General features: G+C 52.3%; 5 protein-coding genes across 5 annotated transcripts; 3 read left to right on the top strand and 2 right to left on the bottom strand.

The window, feature by feature from the left end:
• Window positions 1-334: 334 nt before the first annotated feature.
• Window positions 335-1198, top strand: BO80DRAFT_396361 (alpha/beta hydrolase; the record flags this gene model as incomplete). Its single annotated transcript, XM_025717342.1, has 2 exons — window positions 335-778; window positions 824-1198. 2 exons carry the CDS (start codon window positions 335-337, stop codon window positions 1196-1198), a joined length of 819 nt encoding a protein of 272 aa, XP_025580774.1.
• Window positions 1199-1258: 60 nt separating this feature from the next.
• BO80DRAFT_498532 (proteasome regulatory particle lid subunit RPN5) lies at window positions 1259-3149 on the bottom strand. The gene is made up of 5 exons (XM_025724136.1): window positions 2931-3149; window positions 2822-2878; window positions 2530-2766; window positions 1985-2473; window positions 1259-1933 (listed from the first exon to the last, which is right to left on the bottom strand). Exons 1-5 carry the CDS (start codon window positions 3012-3014, stop codon window positions 1331-1333), a joined length of 1470 nt encoding a protein of 489 aa, XP_025580773.1. The 5' UTR covers window positions 3015-3149; the 3' UTR covers window positions 1259-1330.
• A 791-nt stretch (window positions 3150-3940) lies between these two features.
• BO80DRAFT_13267 (putative siroheme synthase) lies at window positions 3941-5855 on the top strand. Its single transcript, XM_025713599.1, has one exon. The coding sequence runs from the start codon at window positions 4180-4182 to the stop codon at window positions 5845-5847; it is 1668 nt and encodes a 555-aa protein (XP_025580772.1). The 5' UTR covers window positions 3941-4179; the 3' UTR covers window positions 5848-5855.
• Window positions 5856-8474: 2619 nt separating this feature from the next.
• On the bottom strand, window positions 8475-10736 carry BO80DRAFT_13240 (adenylate-forming enzyme AfeA). The gene is made up of 4 exons (XM_025713596.1): window positions 10624-10736; window positions 10173-10513; window positions 9025-10109; window positions 8475-8975 (listed from the first exon to the last, which is right to left on the bottom strand). Exons 2-4 carry the CDS (start codon window positions 10386-10388, stop codon window positions 8630-8632), a joined length of 1647 nt encoding a protein of 548 aa, XP_025580771.1. The 5' UTR covers window positions 10389-10513; window positions 10624-10736; the 3' UTR covers window positions 8475-8629.
• Window positions 10737-11469: 733 nt separating this feature from the next.
• Window positions 11470-18924, top strand: pyr2 (non-reducing polyketide synthase pyr2; the record flags this gene model as incomplete). Its single annotated transcript, XM_025716481.1, has 2 exons — window positions 11470-17958; window positions 18007-18924. Coding segments are annotated over exons 1-2 (7329 nt in total), but the record flags the coding sequence as incomplete, so codon positions are not given.
• Window positions 18925-19141: the final 217 nt, after the last annotated feature.

The raw sequence follows: 19141 nt of genomic DNA, 5'->3' as shown, positions 1-19141 counted from the left end.
CCAGATTGTAGATACACCCCAGATGAACCAGCCCCTCATTACGGAGTTCCTGAAACCACTTATCCAATCCACTCTAAACCAGGCTGACACTCCAACCCTAGACTCGGTCGATACCCCGTCCCCGACAAACCACCCGCTTATCTTATCTGCTCCTCCTCCTCCCACTAGTACATTTTCTCTCCCCGACATCTTCACCCTCTGATACTCTGATTCTTTCCCCCTCTACAACCACCACAACTTACACAACTACACAAAATACACACCCCTCACCAATCAACCAACAACTGCCCAACTCCAACCCCAAATCCAAATCCAAACCCAAAAGAATCAAAAAATGCCCCCCCTCAAACTCCTCTGCCTCCACGGCTACACGCAATCCGGCCCCCTCTTCCACGCCAAATCCCGCGCCGTGATCAAACACCTCACCAAGGCTCTCCTCCCAACCCACGTCGTGACAACCACCTACCCAACCGGTCCCATCCACCTTCTCCCCTCCGACATCCCGGGCTACGAACCCACCAGCACCAGCACCAGCGACGAAACAAGCACAAGCACAAGCACAGACTCCTACGGCTGGTTCCGGCGGCACTCGACCACCAACCCACCCCTATACACGGACCTCCACCTCGGACTGCAAACTATCGCGGAGACGATCCTGACCGAGGGTCCCTTCGACGGGGTAATTGGCTTTTCGCAGGGCGCGGCGATGGCAGCCATTGTCGCATCGTTGTTAGAACCGGGGCGGGAGGAAGCCGTGACGAGGTTTCTGGATGCGGGGGTGGCGTGTGCGGGGACGGAGTTTGAGGGCGTGGGGGGCTTTGAGGTACCGGGCGTTTGGTGGGAGGAGGTGAGAAAGGTGCAGCCGCAGATGAAGTTCGCGGTGTGTTATAGTGGGTTTCGGGCGCCGGGGCCGAGGTATAGGGGGTTTTATGAGCCGGGGGTGAGGACCCCGGTGTTGCATGTGTTGGGGTCGTTGGATGCGGTGGTGGAGGAGGGGAGGAGTCGGGCGTTGATTGAGGCGTGTGAGGTGGGAGGGGAGGCGAAGGGGAGGGTGGTGGTGCATCCCGGGGGGCATTTTGTGCCGGCGCAGAGACCGTATTTGGATGCAGTGGTGGGGTTTGTGAGGGATGTGTTGGAGGGGGAGAAGAAGGGGGTGGTGGTTGAGGAGGATGTGAATGATATGGATTTGCCGTTTTAAGGGGAGGGTTCATGTGCATGCTGATGGGGGTGGGGATAGATAGAATAGATCATTATAGACCATGCATTGTTCGACTCATCAGTGGTTCCATTCTACTATCGTCAGTGTACGGCTTCTATCAACATATAGGCTCTACCGAGCCTTGCCCTTCTCGCCCCGCGAGGGCAGGATCCGCGCCATCATCTCCTCCTTCGTGATCAGGTGGTCGATCCGCTCCAGGAGCCCCAGGAGGCTCTTCATGTCGCTGCTCCATTCGTTCAGCACGTCGTCCGCGTCGCGCGGCTTGGCGAAGTTGACCAACCGCGCCGGACGGTCAATCTTCGCGTAAATCGTCTTCGAACACACCAGCTCGCTGATGTACTTCTCCGTCTCATCCTCCGACAGGTCCAGTAGCTGCGTCAGCCGTCCCATCTGGATGCGCGTGTAGTACTTGGCCACCACCCGCACATTGTGCTCGATCACCCGCTTGCGCAGGTCCTGCCACCTCCGGTAAGGCTGGTCCTCTGCCGACTGGCTCGCCTGCGCGCTGAAGACGTCCGTGTTGCAGAGGTGGGGACCGAACTGCTCGCCCACCATCGGCCAGCGCATCAGCTCGTGGATGGTGAAGAGCTTGACGAGCCGGCCTTCCACAGGTACCAGGGAGAGCCGCGAGTCCTGCTGAATGCGGTGCAGCAGATCCGACTGTTCGTTGTCGTAGGGGGACAGGACGATGTAGTAGACGATCCGAGCAAGAACCTGAGATCAAGGTTAGCCTAAGGCACGCCCATAAAGGCGAGTAAAGCTTACGGCGCGCAGTTGCTCCGGATTGCTCTCCACCGACTCCGTATCCAAGACCTCGCGGTAGTGCTTGCAAACTTCCAAGTATTTGTAGTCGTGGTTGGCGAGGATAATCTGTTGTTCGTAGTAGCGGAGCTTCAAGTCGGTCACGTCGTCATCAACTTCCATCGGTGCCTCTTCCGGTCCACGCGTCTTCTCCTTCTCCTCAGCCTCCTTCTTCAGCTTCTCGATTTCCTCGGCGGTCTTCTTCGGCTTGCGGGAAAAGTATCTCTTGTTGATCTTGCGGCTGAGGATAGTGGCCTGTGTCCAGTCACCCCGTTCTATGCATAGGGCAACCTGCTCCAAGATGAATTCTGTCTTCTCCCGTCTGGTCATGGATCCGAACGTCTCGACTTGCAATTCGCAGAGGATATCGGCGGCGGCGTTCAGGTCACCCTGGGTCTTCTTGATGTTGGAAAGGATGCGGGTCACGCGAGCTCTCTCGACTTCGACGAAGATCTATACACAAGCACCTCAGCAGGATGTCGGGCGGGACGGGTGGTTGTCGCACTGACCTTTCCTTCAGTCACAGTCCGCAGCGTGTGGATGATGGACAATTTGACCTCCAAGTTTGGTGTCTCCTCCAAGAATCCCATCACCACCTGGACCATCTTCGTTACGGCTTGCTTGAGCTGGCCATGCTTCTTGGACAGCAGAAGGACTTGGTCGTTCAGGAGGGTCCAATCACCCGAGTTCTTGCTGATTGTGACGATGGTAATAAGGAGGCGGGATGTTGTGGCAAGATCCGAGGCCTGGAGTATGGATGAGAATTGCGTTATCGCCAGATGGACGGAGGAAGGGCCGTACTTGTCTTGCCTGCTTCTCCAATACGAGGAGCTTGTCAATGGCACCCTGCACATCGGTCTGGAAGTGGTCAGTACGTTGCATCCGCTGGAGACCTCTCCGAAGCGCCTACCTTGGCAAGCTGTTCGGCCTCTGGGATCAGCTTGTCAGCATCCTTGGAGAAGTCCTTCTCCGGCTTGAGCAGGGTCTCGGACATGGTGACGAGGGAGCGTCACAACTGGAATATGAATTGAGATTAGATGGAGATAAATGCAGGATTCTTCGGAGGAGATACGAGGAAGGGGAGGACGTTTGAGGGAAGATGGGAGTCTGGGGAAGTGATGGGATTGAATGGAGGCATGGGCTGGATCGGAGCTCTGACGTGCAGCTCGAGCTGGCGGCAGCTGTGTCACGTGATGAACACCGCCGCAGCACTTCCGACCCAAGCAGCCACGGTCTTCCATACTTCATTCAACAAGCAACTGGACTCTGCAGCGAGCTGAATATCCTTGCCAGCATTACTCGTACTCCCTGGGGTTGTTGTTTATAATCAATGACTGACGCTTTCGACCAGGGCTAGTCCTGGCCAGTATTGGGATGAACGAACACACAATGGCATCTACAAGAACCACACCTTCATAATGATAAACTGTCCCGGATTGCAAGCACTGGCCCACTAACTTCTCGAATGCCCAGCGACTGATGTTCCTCTCCAACCGAGTACAGAACAGCTCTGGCGAGCTGGCCGGGTCAAGGTGCGAGGGTCAGGTGACTATCCTGGTCTCGCACGGGTGGGCTAATTCTGCTCTTGACAATCACGAATGCTCTCCAGAGAGTGCTCCTTCACGACTCTATAATGGCCTTCCCCTTTCCTTTCCACTGCCGATTCTTCTATGTGAATGAGTCTAACGAGGCTAAGAGTGCAGATGATAACTAATCTCCCCGGATCGAGTGGTTCCATCCGCGACCAGCAGCTTATCTAAGCCACACATCCGATCACGCAATATCACCTTAACCTCTTCAGGAAATGCATCTATAAATTCCCCATAGGCGAATGACTACAATTCCCCCAGTTTTCTGTGGTGTGTTCTTTTAGCAATCCCTGAGATAGGCTTATCGACGTGGCTGAGGCGCTGAGTGGGAGAAACGAGATCGTTATCTTCAAGTGCTGCCCGCTCCATCTCCGCGGAATTGAAGAAACTTGGAACCTTAATCAATCGACTACGTTTCTCCGTGGGCATGCAAAGATAAATTTACGCTGGTCTCCCAAAATAGGCCTTCGATTGCTTTGCGTCGCCTTTCTTTTCAAACAAGCGATTTAGCAACACACAAGGAGCAGTGCTGAGCATACGACCGCCAGACCCCGCGGTGGCAATTCCAAGATGAAGGACGCATCCGATAGCGGATCACCAGCACCTCTACTGACGGCCGTGAACGTCGAGTCCCAGGTGCATCTGATCATCGGCGCCAACCCTCTGGCAGCAGCTCGTTGTGCTAAAAGCATTGAAGCTGGTGCCAAGCCAGTCCTCATCGCCCCGGACACCGAGGACTTGCAGTATACGTTGGTCGAGCGGATTGAGAACGGCTCCGTGAAATGGATCCGCAGAGAGTTCGAGGACGCTGATCTCACGACCCTAGGGAGGGAGGAAGTCGACCGTGTTGTAGACACAGTCTTCGTCACGCTAGGCGGAAACAACTCCACGAGTGCCCATATCTCCAGGCTGTGCCGTCGTCTAAGAATTCCAGTGAATGTGTCCGATGCTCCAGACCTCTGCACATTCAGCTTGCTGTCCACATACTCGGATGGACCTCTTCATATCGGTATCACGACGTCAGGACGCGGCTGCAAGCTAGCCTCCCGACTCAGGAGGGAAATCTCGTCCGGGCTCCCGTCAAATCTCGGGAATGCCATTGACAGGCTTGGTGCAGTGAGGAAGCGCCTCTGGGCGGAAGATTATGCCGCCGGGCTGTGCGATGCACCGCTAGAGGGTGACGAAGATGACTCGACCGGCCAACGGCACACTTTCAACACGTTAGTCACAGAGGACGACATCTCCGCAGCCAAAACCCGCCGCATGCGCTGGCTGTCTCAGATCTGCGAATACTGGCCCCTTCGCAAACTAGCCGCTATCACCGATGAAGATATCAACGTCATTCTCGAGGCGTACTCATCTGGCAAAGACGGACTCAACGATGTCGGCAGCTCGGAGTCTTTGCCAAAGAAAGGCAAAATTGTTCTTGCCGGTTCGGGCCCAGGACACCCCGATCTACTCACTCGTGCCACATACAACGCCATCCAATCCGCCGATATCATTCTGGCCGATAAACTCGTCCCTGCACCCGTTCTAGAACTCATCCCACGCCGGACGGAAGTCCACATCGCGCGTAAATTCCCGGGCAACGCAGACCAAGCCCAAGAGGAATTCTTGAAAATGGGCATCGACTCCCTCCGTCGAGGAAGACACGTTCTTCGACTGAAGCAGGGCGATCCGTACCTCTACGGCCGAGGAGGCGAAGAATTCGAATTTTTCCGAGGCGAAGGATACACACCTGTGGTCCTCCCCGGTATCACCAGTGCCCTGAGCGCTCCTCTCTTCGCGGACATCCCTGCCACACATCGGGGTGTGTCCGACCAAGTCCTGATCTGCACAGGCACCGGACGAAAAGGCGCCGCCCCAGAACCCCCTACTTACGTCCCCACGCAAACCGTCGTCTTCCTAATGGCCCTGCATCGTCTGTCCGCGCTCATAGAATCATTAACCACCGAGCCAGCAGAGGGTTCTCGCCCACGTATCCCCTGGCCTAAAAACACACCCTGCGCGATCATCGAGCGGGCCTCCTGCAGCGATCAGCGCGTCATCCGGTCAACACTGGAGCACGTCAGCGCCGCCTTCGAAGCCGAGGGCTCAAGACCACCAGGCCTATTGGTGGTGGGAGCGAGCTGCCATGTCCTTCATCCCGCTCAGGGTCAGAAATGGGTCGTGGAAGAGGGATTCCGGGAGTTGGACGAGCTGCTCACAGAGGCGACCTGTCGGGATGCGTCTTCATGATCGTTACGGATGAGTTTCACCAGATCTGGATTTTGTTGCATAGATACCCACCCACCCTATAGACGATAGAAAAGAATAACGAACGCCTTGGATACTTATTACTATCTGCCGGTTACATGTAGTCCAATGTCCCCGTGATTCTATTCCTAGATCACGTCCATAGTCTGAGTTTGTGTGTGTGTAATCGGCCACATCCCCTCAAGCAACTTTTTACATTGTCAACCAAATCACACACAGCCTACCTACACGACCCAAGTTCATCTTTTGATCATATCATCCTTCACATAGATATGGGACGATAACTCCTAAATCCTAACACGTCACAGATAACTCCGTAGCCGTAGTAGTAGTAGTAGTAGTAGTAGTAGTAGTAGTAGTAGTAGTAGTAGTAGTAGTAGTAGTAGTAGTAGTAGTAGTAGTAGTAGTAGTAGTAGTAGTAGTAGTAGTAGTAGTAATAGTAGTAAACCCGTACCTTTACCCACAGGTTCACTGCCATTGAGATTTGAAATACCCACCATGTTTGGGTTGCTAGTCCAGTGCAGACGTGAGTGTTTGTATCACACTGGTGGGATGGTTCATGGTGAGTCATAGTAGTTCGACCTAGAAAGCGTAAGATAGGAAGAAGATGTTGGTTACGATTGGGTATTGATTATTACTAGTAGTGAGGGTGTAGGAAGGAAGGGCTTGCAAACACGGTAGGTAATTGTAGGGAGTGAAGATGATGGTATTTCTTTTGTATTTGGGTAGACTATGGAAATGAGGGTCTTACGAGTCATTTTGTTGATACTACTTTTTCATACGAGAGGTAAAAACGAATGGATACAAAGGAACGAACTACGCTGCCTGTCTCATACCAAAGGTATTCTAACGCGTCTCTGGTACAAAGGACACAGCTAACTACAGCGCTAGCTTACACCAGTGGGTACTGGATGATCAGCGATCAAATGGACGGATCTCGACAGCTTTCTAGCTTCCCGACCTTTTGTGAAGCTAGATAGGTGCGATGGTACCGATCCGGGGCAGCAACCCTCCAGATGGGTCGAAATGGTCATTGAGACCATCGGTCTGATGGGTCGTAGTCGCGCCTGCATAGCTCCGTGAAGCACGACCACCGGAGCCACGGATGAGCGAGATCTTCCGTTTGCGAGAGCGCTTCTTAATTGTGGCCTGGTCAAAGTCGATCGCCATCACCTGCCTTCCGTGAGGGTTCCAAACAAGATTCGCTTTTCGGACGTCGTCGTGCCTAACGCCAGAGGAGTCCAACTCCTGTAGGGTCTTCTCCTTTTCCACCTCAATGTCAATGTCTCGTGGCCAGCTCCGTACCCTGAGACTGTCACCAGCCCAAGACATGAGCATCATCTGCGTGACACGCGCTAGGCTAACAAGGGGATAGGGCCGCTCAAGGGTAATATTGCCCAGGTAGACCGGAATTTTCGTGCCTTGCAGATGAGACAGAGTGGTATAGACGTCACCCTCGTGAGTCAGGTGATGCTCATCTACCGACTGCACGCCTTTAGCCACAAATGTATATCCGTATTCGGACAAGGTAATCTTGAAGAGCACCCCGATGGCTCCAAACAAGCCCTTTCGATCTAGGCACTCGCAGTTCTCATCAAGATTGCGAGCCAACTGCTCCCTAGTAAGACGGCAGAGCTCTTCTTTTGTGATAAGGTGGTGTTCCCCGCTCATACCTCTCTGATGTTGTATGGCATTAGGGCAAGCTGGGTCGAGGGGCAGACATCGAGCAAGACCAAGGAGACAGGCCTGGGTGCAATATTCCCCGATTGGCCGCTGGACAGTAGTCCTTTGGCGATTACACCGTTGAGGCTCACTAGACCGGGTTAGAGATTGATCAGATCGAGTCTTTAATTCACCTTTAGATTCGGACCTATACGTAGGGTCCTTCTTCTCCTCACCACTACTGTGACCTTTATCATCATCGTCATTTGATTGATCTCCAGGCGCATTTGTCATAGCCATGGGCAGGCAGAAAAGGCCATTTACAGATGCCACAGTTTTCGGCACCAGTTACCCACTCGCGGGGCATCTCCGTGGATTGCAGCGACAGAGTCACGAAGGTCGCCAACTGAGCCGCTGGGGCATATTGAACGACCGGTTGGTGGATAGTAGTCATGGTGGGGTAGAAATAGAGCTTCTGGCGGGCAGGTTCATCAATCTTCAAGAAGACCAGAGCCTCTCCCGATGTAACATAGCCAAACAAAAGTCCACTTGTGATCATGTAATGGTATGCCTGACAAAGAATCTGCGCCACTAACTCCTGGTTCCCCTCATCTGGAGTATTGATCCGCCCATGGTTCTTTCGCTTGAGCACGTCTATGAAGAAGTCTGGAGTTGCAGAGCCTAAAACTTGTAAGATTGCATCAGGCCGCACCTTATGCGCAGCCTTGTACTCCCCCACACAGACCCGGCGAATGCTTTCATCCGCAGACTCATAGATACCCCAGCGATCAGGAATCGTACGAGTGTGGCTGGTTGATGCAGAACTCTTAGGGACTTGTGGAGCGTTGCCTTCGGCCGATTCTTCATTGCTTTTCTTATCCAGGCTGTATGCATTGTTCTGGAAGTGGAAATCACCTAAGAAAAGTAGAGAAAAAAAAGGAACAAGGAACTAGATAATAATACTGTATTGATTCAAGATAGATTGTATGCAGCCAGTCCTGGTCTCATAAGCAGCTGGGCTTGGCATTAACTTCATAATAGTCTTTAATATGCAAGTATGCATATAAGAATGTGGAAACCCTCTGTAGTACTCCGTAGTACTCTAAGAAATCACCTTGATAACTCTCCGGGAGAGAATCTGGGCAAGTTTGTCCCGCCGAGCGTTCATCTGCGCCAGTTTGGTACGGATAATTTTCCCACTCACTGTTCGAGGGATTTCGGTGACAAACACCACGCCTCCGTCCAAAGCTTTGTAGCCCGCTAGCCGAGTTCGCGCAAATTGGTAGACATCATCTGCTGTCAGGTTAGTTCCAGATGCTGATTTCACGACAAAGGCCCGGGGGACCTCGGTGCCTTTGTCACTCGATTGTACTCCGAGGATGGCGGCGTCGTCAATCCCTGGATGTGTCAAAAGAACGGCTTCTATTTCAGCCGGAGCTACCTGATAGCTGTTCATTGTTAGACATGGTTTATATTAGATGTATTAGGGGTGCTTGCCCTTGTACTTTGATAATCTCTTTGGTCCGCCCGAGTAGGTAGTAGTATCCATCTTGCCGGTAGGCTACATCCCCTGTGCGGAACCACCCGTCATGATCTATCCCATCATCTCGTCCCTTGTAGTATGCGAAGAGGCCTGTGCCACGGACGCACAGCTCACCAGGGCAGCCGTCGCTGTCTATTATGATGCCCTGATCGTCGAGGAGTCTTGCTTCGTTTTCACCGATAAGCTTTCCGACGGTTGCTTTATCAGATCGTTCGCCATACTTGCCCACAAATACCGGACCGGTCTCTGTCATCCCCCAGGACTGCGCCGCAGTGGCCTCGTTGTGGAGCAGTGTTTGAAACTTCTGCAGTGATGCTGCATCAATAGGGGCACCCGAGACGCCTACCATGCGTAGGGGGGACAGGAGCTCCGCTACAGGTCGAGAGGTCTGATTTAGTATGTGGACCATGACCGGGACAACATACACATCGGTTATTTGATAGCGTTGGACGACCTCGAGAAACTGGCCAACTTCGAACTTGTGCATGATGTACGCTGGCTCTCCATGACGGACGGGGAATGTATGCCAGAGTGCCCCGAAACGATGGTACATCGGGACGACAACCATTCTGTTAACTTTGTACGGAACCTCATAGTGTATATTCAGATGTTGGGAGATAATGGCGTGGTGTGTGATAACAGCGGCTTTGGGAAGTCCGCTGGTGCCGCTGGTGCAATACATGGCAGCCGGAGTGGTTCTTGCCAGGGATTCCTCATCAAGCTTGATCCAGTCCTCTTCGCCGTGGGCGAGGAGATGTGCCACTGTGGTGTGCCCAGCACTCCTGGCTGGAATACTGGGACTCGATCCTAGGAAACTGGCAATAGCCGACTCTTCGAACAGACAGATTTGCTCGGGACAGAGGCCTTTGCTGGTTGCGACATCCAGAACAGCCTGGAATGTCTCACTTGATGTAATGATCAACTTTGGATCTCCCAGTTCAAGAACATTGATGAGTTCATGGGGTGGACTGTCAGGGCTAGCACCCAGGTATATGCCTCCCGTGCCTATGACACCGAAGAAGAGTGCTGGGTGGACATACTGTCGACCTTGAATCAGCCTCAGTCATACTGACCTAATTACTCCCTTGGAGGCACTACATACGCTGTTGCCCAGGTGAACCAACACACAGTCCCCTTTCTGGATATGGCGCTTCAGGCCTGCAATCAGAGCTCGCACCAGTCGGCGTAGCTGGCGGGCACTCAGACTGCGAGAGGAGTCTTTCGCATCAATGTAAAGTGGGCGATCCTCATCGTAGTTGACCGCGCGACTAAAGGCGAATGATAATACATCTGCGTGATGATTTGCAGGAAGATCCATGTCAATGTCGGTTGCTTAATAGAAAAATCAGCGTAGGCCCGAGAGAAATATGACGACAACTCTCGGGTTCATCTGAAAGAAGACGGTCTTGTGAGCTCCTTGGCAGGACGCCTAAATTCTGGTTTCTATAGTTATTGTCAAGTTAGACATGCAGCCCGTCCTCAGTGTAGCGACACAAAAACTCAAACTCGAGCCATCACGTAGACTGAATGTTGAAGGTGGGTTGGTGACCTACTAGAGGGATTGCAGCTTTGAGTATAGCGCCGTGTGGCAGTTGCGTGCTTGTCGTATTGATTTACAAGGCAGGCAAAGTGACATAGGTACGACACTGCAGCCGGACGGCCTTAATATCTTGACCAGAGCGATCGGCGATCAGAAATATTTGACAGCCGGTATCGCCTCTGACTAGTGCGCACGGAAGAGATACGTTCAACAGGTCTGAGACACGCATACATGACGAGGTAATATTAGGCGATGGTTAAAAGGCCAAGCCAATGACGCCGGCGATAAGCCAGTCGAAGCTGAAGGAGGAAATATGTCGAAGCAACTAGAGCCTAGCTAGATAGCTAGACCCCTCTTTCATTCGTCTAGCCGCGGTTATGCTGCAGCAACACGAACCATTCACGTACCCAGTAGAAAGCCCCAATCCACTACCATGGTTTGTTTGTCTCTCCAGCTAGCGGGGAGAAAGAATCATCGGAGGTGCCTTGTTCCTTGCGCACTATCGCATTATAAGGCCAGCCAGGGTATGACTTGCATGTGATCCACCGGAGGAGTGTTCGCTCTTCAATCACTCTGGGGTAGATGACAAGAGATGGTCGTAATGATGAGGGAAGCTCGCAACTTCTCCCCTGGCGTGAGGTGATGCCTGAAAGCGAACCGATGTTACTGGGAGGGGTTCCATTGCGTGGAAGGAAAGAACTGCAACACCATCGCATTAGCGCCGCTCCTGCATCAAGCTATGCTTTTTTGGAACAAGGTCACCTGGGCCGTGGACTGAAGTCAACATCGGTTGATAAGCGTCGTGGAGCGGCGGGTATAAGAAGAATGAAGTCTGCTTGGGGAGGTGATGGCCGACGGACTGAAAGCACGCGGGTCATCTGACCTCCCACCCATCTCATCCTTTCTCGAGCTCTCCCCGTTCTGCTTCTTTCGTCATGTCATTCCCGGAACCCATCGCAATTATCGGAACAGGCTGCCGATTCCCTGGCTCCGCATCATCCCCAGCCCGGCTCTGGGACCTCCTCCATCACCCGCGCAATGTAGCCTCCAAGACCCCTGCTGACCGGTTTAGTCATGACGCCTTCTATCATCCTGATGGCCATCATGGCACGAGTAACGTCCCGGAGTCCTACTTTCTCGCTGAGGACGTCCGTGCATTTGATGCACCCTTTTTCAATGTCTCTCATGCCGAAGCGGAGTCTATGGACCCTCAGCAACGACTGCTGTTGGAGGTCGTCTATGAGTCCCTTGAAACGGCAGGCTTGAAAATGGAAGACCTCCGAGGCTCTGACACGGCTGTCTTCTGTGGTCTTATGAATACTGACTATGGCAATCTCGCTAGCCGTGATTGGTCTGAGGTACCCACGTATACCTCATCTGGAACAGCAGCGTCGATGCTGGCCAACCGTGTCTCCTTCTTTTTCGACTGGCACGGCCCCTCTATGATCATTGACACCGCATGCTCCTCTAGCTTGGTGGCCCTTCACCAAGGTGCAAGTGCCCTGCGGAGTGGAGAGTGTCACCTAGCGGTAATAGCCGCTGGCAACCTGATATTTAGCCCACGAGAGTACATTGCCGCTTCCAAGATGCACTTACTTTCCCCCACCGGGAGGTGTCGGATGTGGGACGAGAACGCGGATGGCTATGCACGGGGTGAGGGTATAGCTTCTGTGGTGCTGAAGCGCCTGGGTGAGGCCATCGCGGACGGAGACCCTATTGAATGTATCATTCGCGCCACAGGGGTTAACACTGACGGACGCAGTATGGGAATTACCATGCCATCTAGCATAGCTCAATCACAGTTAATACGCTCAACCTATGCCAGCATTGGGCTGAATCCGGTACTCCGTCCTGAAGATCGGTGCCAATTTTTCGAAGCCCATGGCACCGGAACGCAGGCTGGAGATCCACAAGAAGCCACCGCAATCTATGAGGCGCTCTTTGGAGATTTGTTGCCACCTAAGGAATCGTCTGAGGAACTTCTGTACGTGGGATCGATCAAAACCATCATTGGCCACACAGAAGGAGTCGCCGGCTTAGCGGGCGTTATAAAGGCCTCCTTAAGCGTTCAGAAAGGTATCATTCTCCCAAACATGTGCTTAAAACGCATAAACCCCGTCATTGCACCTCTCACATCTCGACTTCGTATACCAACCGAGCCAATTCCGTGGCCTAGCCTTGCCCCGGGCGTTCCTCGCCGGGTTTCGGTCAACTCGTTTGGGTTCGGTGGAAGTAATGCACATGCGATTATTGAGAACTATGCTCCACCCACGAAGCTCGCCTTGAGACATACCTTGTCCCCTCAGATGCTCCCATTTACTTTCTCTGCATCTACAGAACAAGCGCTCACCAATGTTCTGGAACGCTATGGTGCATTTCTCCAAAATAACCTTGACGTCGATTTGGTCAGCCTGGCAGAGTCTCTCCTAAAGCGACGATCAGTATTGATTCACCGAATAATTTTTACAGCGGCCTCAATCGGAGATCTGCAAAACATGATTCAGGTAGAGCTCGAGAAGCGGAGGTCAGCGATAGCCTCTCCGTCTACTGTGTCTCAACCTAAAGATGCTCCGAGGCGAGTATTGGGTGTTTTCACTGGTCAAGGCGCGCAGTATCCGCAGATGTTTTGGGACCTAATCTCAGCCAGTCCACGAGCTCTTACCTGGATGACAGAGCTTCAAGAATCTCTGGATAACCTTCCATCACAATACCAGCCAGACTTTTCGATGGTCCAGGAGCTTTCAGCCCCCGACTCATCCTCAAGGCTTCATGAGGCAGCCGTGTCTCAACCTCTTCGCACCGCTATTCAGATCATACAAGTCAATTTCCTACGAGCTCTCGGCGTAAGCTTCTCCGCGGTTGTCGGGCACTCCTCGGGCGAAATAGCGGCAGCTTATGCCGCTGGCGCTATCAATGCATCTGATGCAATCCGGTTGGCGTATCTGAGAGGCCTCATGACCAAATATGCTGGCGCCAATGGCCAACCTGGGGCAATGCTGGCTAGCGGAATTCCCTGGGAAGAAGCGCAGGCACTGTGTGATGAAGGCTTCGACGGGAAAGTTAGAGTTGCTGCAAGCAATTCTCCTGTCAGTGTTACGTTCTCCGGGGACTTAGATGCTGTGCAGGAGCTTGAATGGATGTTAAAAAGCTTAGACCTCTCAGTGAGGCGCCTCCGTGTGGATGTAGCCTACCACTCCCACCATGTGGTGCCATGCGCTGTACCCTACCATCATGCTCTCGAGGAATGTGAAATCCGAGCATATCCTGTGATGGTTAAGTGGTTTTCGAGCGTGTACAAGAGCAAAGAATTGCAGACAGGAGACCTCAGTCCCCAATACTGGTGCCACAATATGCTCCGTCCTGTATTATTCTTTCAGGCAGTGAATGCAGCATTTGCAGACAATCCCGACATTGAACTTGTGGTCGAAGTTGGCGCACATCCTACGCTCAAGGGGCCGATTTTGCAAACCCTATCTGATATTAAGGGCTCGGAGCCTGAGATAGCCTATCTTGGCCTGGCTGAGCGTGGGGCCAGCAGTCCGGAGGTATTTGCTAGCGCCATTGGTTCCTTCTGGACACACCTGGGACCAAACCTTGACATACAACGTTATATGTCTCTATTTGATCATTCATATGGAAGCCGCTTTCTGAAAGGCCTGCCCACGTATCCTTTTGACCATTCACGATCTTACTGGACCTTATCACGCCTTACCAATGCCCGCCTGCACTGCATTGACCCACCGCATCCTCTTTTGGGAGCCCTCAGCCCAGAGACAGGTGAAAACGAATGGCGCTGGCGCAACCATTTGAGCCGGACACAATTGAATTGGCTTAGCAACCATCAGATCCAGTCTCAGGTCGTATTCCCTGCAACGGGATATATAGCCATGGCGTTGGAAGCAGCTGCAATAATGGCGCGTGGTTTATCCCTACGTCTAGTAGAACTCGATAATGTGTGCATCAAGCGCGCTATTCCCATCCCTGATGATCCATGTGGAGTGGAGACTATCTTCAAAGTGGAGCTGATAGAATGGAAGGACAATGTTGTCCTAGCAGCCTTCCAATGCTATGCAAGCCTTGCTGGGACTCTGAGGACATGTGCTTCGGGAAAACTCACTGTATTGCTGGGCGAAAAAGATCCTATGTTACTGCCTCCTAGATCTTTTCCGGTCGCGATATCACGGCCAGTAAACATTAATTCTTTCTATGCATGCTTGGACAGGTTTGGGTTAGGCTACAGTGGTGCTTTTCGGGGGCTGAAGGCTCTTACTAGACAGATGGATGGGTCAATGGGTATAGTTTCAGGGAACGACCTGACGACGTCTTTACTCCTACATCCAGCGACCTTGGATTCCAGCTTGCAGGGCCTGCTAGCTGCGAGAAGCCCTGAAGAGCTTCGCATGCTACATATTCCTGTGTCTTTTGAGCATATCGCCATAAATGCACTGTTGTGCAGGCAAGCTAGGGATGAGATTTCCATTGAGACCTTTCTCTACGATGTCAACCCTGACGGCATGACGGGTGATATAAACGCGTTTGACATCAACGGCCATGGAATTTTTCAAGTCGAGGGTTTCCATGTCGCTCCGCTCACAGCTGCTGAGAATCGTACCATGTTTTCAAAGATTGTTTGGGGGCCACTTCTACCTCGGGCTATTCCGAACAACACATACCAAGATCCCAAGACCCAGGAAGAACTCCACTGGGCGGAACGCTGCGCTCTTCTATACATGAGAGATGCGCGGGAACAGCTGGCTTTCAAAGGGTGCGAGCATCTTGACTGGTACCGTTCTCGTATCATCGCATGGATGGATCATGTTCTGTCCACAACACAGAAGGGCACCCATCCGATTTGCCGTCCAGAATGGCTAGACGGCACTATAGCTGACCTCATAGATATGGCTCCCGCAGCCAGCAAGGCTTGGTCTTCTTTACGGGTAGCAGGGGAGAATTTGCTACGGTTTATTAGAGGAAAGAGTGTGACAGGCCAGCAATGTAACCTCGATGGGGGCTCTAATCTGAAGGACCCTTTCGATACCAGGTTCAGCAACTCGCAACTTGCAATGTTCATTGGGCAGATTGCTTTTCGCTTCCCTCAAATGAAAATTCTACAAGTTGATGCAGGAAGTGGCTCTGTCACAGAATCGGTCCTGAATGAAATCAACCTATCATATCACTCATACACATTCACAGACACTTCCCCAGACTTGTTTGAGGCGGCACAAGAGACTCTAGCTGAACACAAAGATAGATTGGCCTATCAGGTACTTGATCTTATGTCGGACCCCTGCAACCAAGGTTTCATAGAGCGCTCCTATGATCTTGTTGTCGCGGCCGACACAACGTATAACACCAGAGGCCTGGTGCAGGCTTTGGCGAATATTCGACGCCTGCTCAAACCTGGTGGGTATCTGGTTGTCCGTGCTGTCACTAATACCAACATCAACCGTCTTGCACTGATCAGTTGTTTTGAGAAGTGGTGGTATGATGAGGAAGGCCACCCACAAAGTCCAGTCATTAGTCTCCAGGAATGGGAGCGGTTACTTGAAAACACAGGCTTTGGTGGATTCGAAGCGATTTCCCCAGCAGGTCAACTCGAATCCGGCTCAACCTTTGTCACTCAGGCGATTGGTAACCGCACCCAACTACTCCGGGATCCCTGGAATTTTTCAGGGATCTTACCGGATAGCCTGCTGCTGATCGGTGGTGCAACAGAGGCAACGGCGGGCTTGGTTTCAGCTTTGAAAGCCTTACTCGCGCCACGTTTTCATCACTTGGTCGTTGCGCCAGCTCTCGACGAATTGAATCTGGAAGATATATTTGGGTGGTACGTTTTGAATCTAAGCGACCTAGACTCGCCTTGCTACGAGGACATTACATCCAACTGTCTCGGAGGTCTGAAGATGCTTATGAACAGTGCCAGCAGGCTTCTGTGGGTAACTGCCGGTCCGGAGAGTAAGCAGCCCTACTGGGGCATGAGTAAGGCTATGATTCACTGCGTCGCCTATGAGAACCCACAGTCTGTCTTCCAGTATTTGAACGTGCCCGATCATGAAGAGGTCACTGCGCCTACTCTGGCTACGATTTTCATGCGCCTAATTCATGCCCCTATGGACAATGACCATGACCTGGACACCTGTGTGGATAGCACGGAGTTCGAGTTGCAGCTTGTGAATGGGACGCTGCACATCCCACGTATCCACTTTGATGATTCCAGGAACGAACGGTACTCAGCAAGCCATCGTGTTGTCAATGGCTTAGCTGACCTGCAACATTCCACGGTGCAGGTCATTCCTCCGTCAAGCAGGTGCAGTGAGCTTATCTTGAGCGAAAGATCGAAATCAGAGCAAGTTGCCAAAGAGCGCCACCAATCTTATCGTCCGCTTGCGGTACGATTCTCAACAATGACCGCGTTCAAGGTGGATGGTGCTGGGTTTCTGCACTTGACAATCGGTCGAGATGAGAGTGACAAGACACGGTGGCTAGCACTATCCGACCAGCACGCTTCAGCTATTGCGACACCGCTAGACTGGTGTTGGCAGATTCCAGACCACGTGAGCGAGAAATCGGAACCGGCCCTGTTGATGAGAGCAGCTGCAGCCATGTTAGCTATTCACATTGTAAACAGGGGAACCCCAAATACGTCTATTTTGGTCTACGGAGCCGATAGTCTATGCAACGCTGTCTGCGATGCACTTTCGGAATTTGCTTTGGGACGAAGTATCCGGGTATGTTTCAGCACCAGCGTTCAAACTACTCCGCCGAAGGAAGATATGCTGTTCATTCACGAGAGGAGCTCTTCCCGCACTCTGTCTCGTCTCCTGCCAGCTAACCTATCTGTTATTGCCGGATGTCGGGCGACATGCGGTGTTTACACCCGAGTCAAACCTCTCATTCCTGAGGACGTTATCCACATAGACATTGCCAGTATTAGCAGGGTATCCTCGAGTTTGCTGGGGGTTCTTGACTCCGTCACTGTCAGGAAGACGTTTCTGGCAGCCTGTGAGTTTGCGTTGCAAACAGCCACATCGCAGGAAGACGTCAGTCTTGTTCCTGTTCAGAACTTGCAAGGGACTCCACCAGGAGCAAATCAACTGGGAATTCTGGATTGGTCTCGGCCAGGTCCAGTACCTGTTCGGATTCAAACAGCAGGCTCTATGATTACATTGTCCGCACACAAGACCTACATGCTTGCTGGTATGACTGGTGATCTCGGACAATCTGTCTGTCAGTGGATGGTCAGTAGGGGAGCTCGAGCTATAGTTCTCGGTAGTCGATCCCCTAACGTTGATGTGCAATGGATTGAGGAAATGGCAAGTCTGGGAGCCCGGGTCGTACCAATGACAATGTAAGTTTTCTCAGTGATATGATAACATGTACTGATATTTTTCACTAGGGATGTCACTAGCCGCGAATCCATCAGTCGCGCTTATGCCGCCATCTGTAGTGAAATGCCTCCAGTTGGGGGCGTTGTCAACGGGGCGATGGTGCTTAAAGACTGCCTCTTCGCTCAAGTGACACTAGAAGATATGCAGAGCGTGATTGCTCCCAAGGTTCAAGGCAGCGTCATTCTAAACGAGGTTTTCGGTGCCCTCGATCTAGAATTCTTTATCCTCTTCGGATCAGCCGCTGGGCCATTGGGCAATGTGGGACAAACGGCCTATTCGGCCGCCACTGAATTCATGTCAGCACTCATCCAACAGCGACGCGAGCAAGGCCTGGTCGGTAGCATCATTCATCCTGGGCTGATCAAGGGGGTGGGTTATTATGAACGAGTAGGTAGTGCGCGTCAGAACATCATTGAGCAAAACACAGGCACCCCACAGTTGACGGAGCAGGACCTGCATGAGCTCTTTGCCGAGGGTATTCTCGCGGGGCATCCCGATTCTGGCAGAGACGCCGAGGTGATTGCGGGATATACAGTCATTGACACTGCTGAAAATCCTAACGCATTGTGGCTACGGAATCCAAAGGCCTGGAATCTGATAAAGCATACCACTCACCCGGCCACGCCGGCATCTAGCAGTGATGACAGCGTTCCAATCCTGATACAACTTGAATCGGCCAAGAGCATGGTTGACGTCGTCGCGATCATCGCTGACGGCTTTATCAAGGAGGTCCGTTCCAGGCTGCGGCTTTCTACGGAACAGTCACTCACCAAAGTGTCTGCGTTGACCGATATGGGAGTGGATTCTCTTGTGGCCATTGAATTGCGACGTTGGTTTGTCAAGGAGTTGTTTATTGACCTTCCTGTGTTGAAAATCATAGGGGGTGCCTCCATCCACGAGCTGTCCAGTTTTGCTGCCTCGAAGCTCTCGACAGATTCTATTCCAAACATCTGCATGGATGAAACTACCCAATGAACAGTACAGCTTCCTACGTGATGTCTGCTCAGAAGATACGATCAATCTCTAATCTATCTTGACGATTCTGCACTATCTATAAAACCCCACCCCACACCCATAGAATAAACAACACACCGAGCAGAGATATCCATTCGCCGACCACCCAAACCCATCTACCCCTTAACC

Source organism: Aspergillus ibericus (assembly GCF_003184845.1).
Source record: "Aspergillus ibericus CBS 121593 unplaced genomic scaffold BO80scaffold_1, whole genome shotgun sequence".
Classification (NCBI taxonomy): Eukaryota; Fungi; Ascomycota; class Eurotiomycetes; order Eurotiales; family Aspergillaceae; genus Aspergillus; species Aspergillus ibericus.
This window is presented reverse-complemented; position numbering and strand designations above follow the sequence as displayed.

Excerpts from the sequence above, each read along its gene's own strand:
- BO80DRAFT_498532 (XM_025724136.1), bottom strand. The coding sequence starts at position 3,014 with ATGTCCGAGACCCTGCTCAAGCCGGAGAAGGACTTCTCCAAGGATGCT. Across the intron at positions 2,879-2,930 it reads AGGCCGAACAGCTTGCCAAG|ACCGATGTGCAGGGTGCCAT; the intron begins GTAGGCGCTTCG and ends GACCACTTCCAG. Across the intron at positions 1,934-1,984 it reads ATCCGGAGCAACTGCGCGCC|GTTCTTGCTCGGATCGTCTA; the intron begins GTAAGCTTTACT and ends CCTTGATCTCAG.
- BO80DRAFT_13267 (XM_025713599.1), top strand. The coding sequence starts at position 4,180 with ATGAAGGACGCATCCGATAGCGGATCACCAGCACCTCTACTGACGGCC.
- BO80DRAFT_13240 (XM_025713596.1), bottom strand. The coding sequence starts at position 10,388 with ATGGATCTTCCTGCAAATCATCACGCAGATGTATTATCATTCGCCTTT. Across the intron at positions 10,110-10,172 it reads TGGTTCACCTGGGCAACAGC|TATGTCCACCCAGCACTCTT; the intron begins GTATGTAGTGCC and ends CAAGGTCGACAG. Across the intron at positions 8,976-9,024 it reads GAGATTATCAAAGTACAAGG|CTATCAGGTAGCTCCGGCTG; the intron begins GCAAGCACCCCT and ends AACAATGAACAG.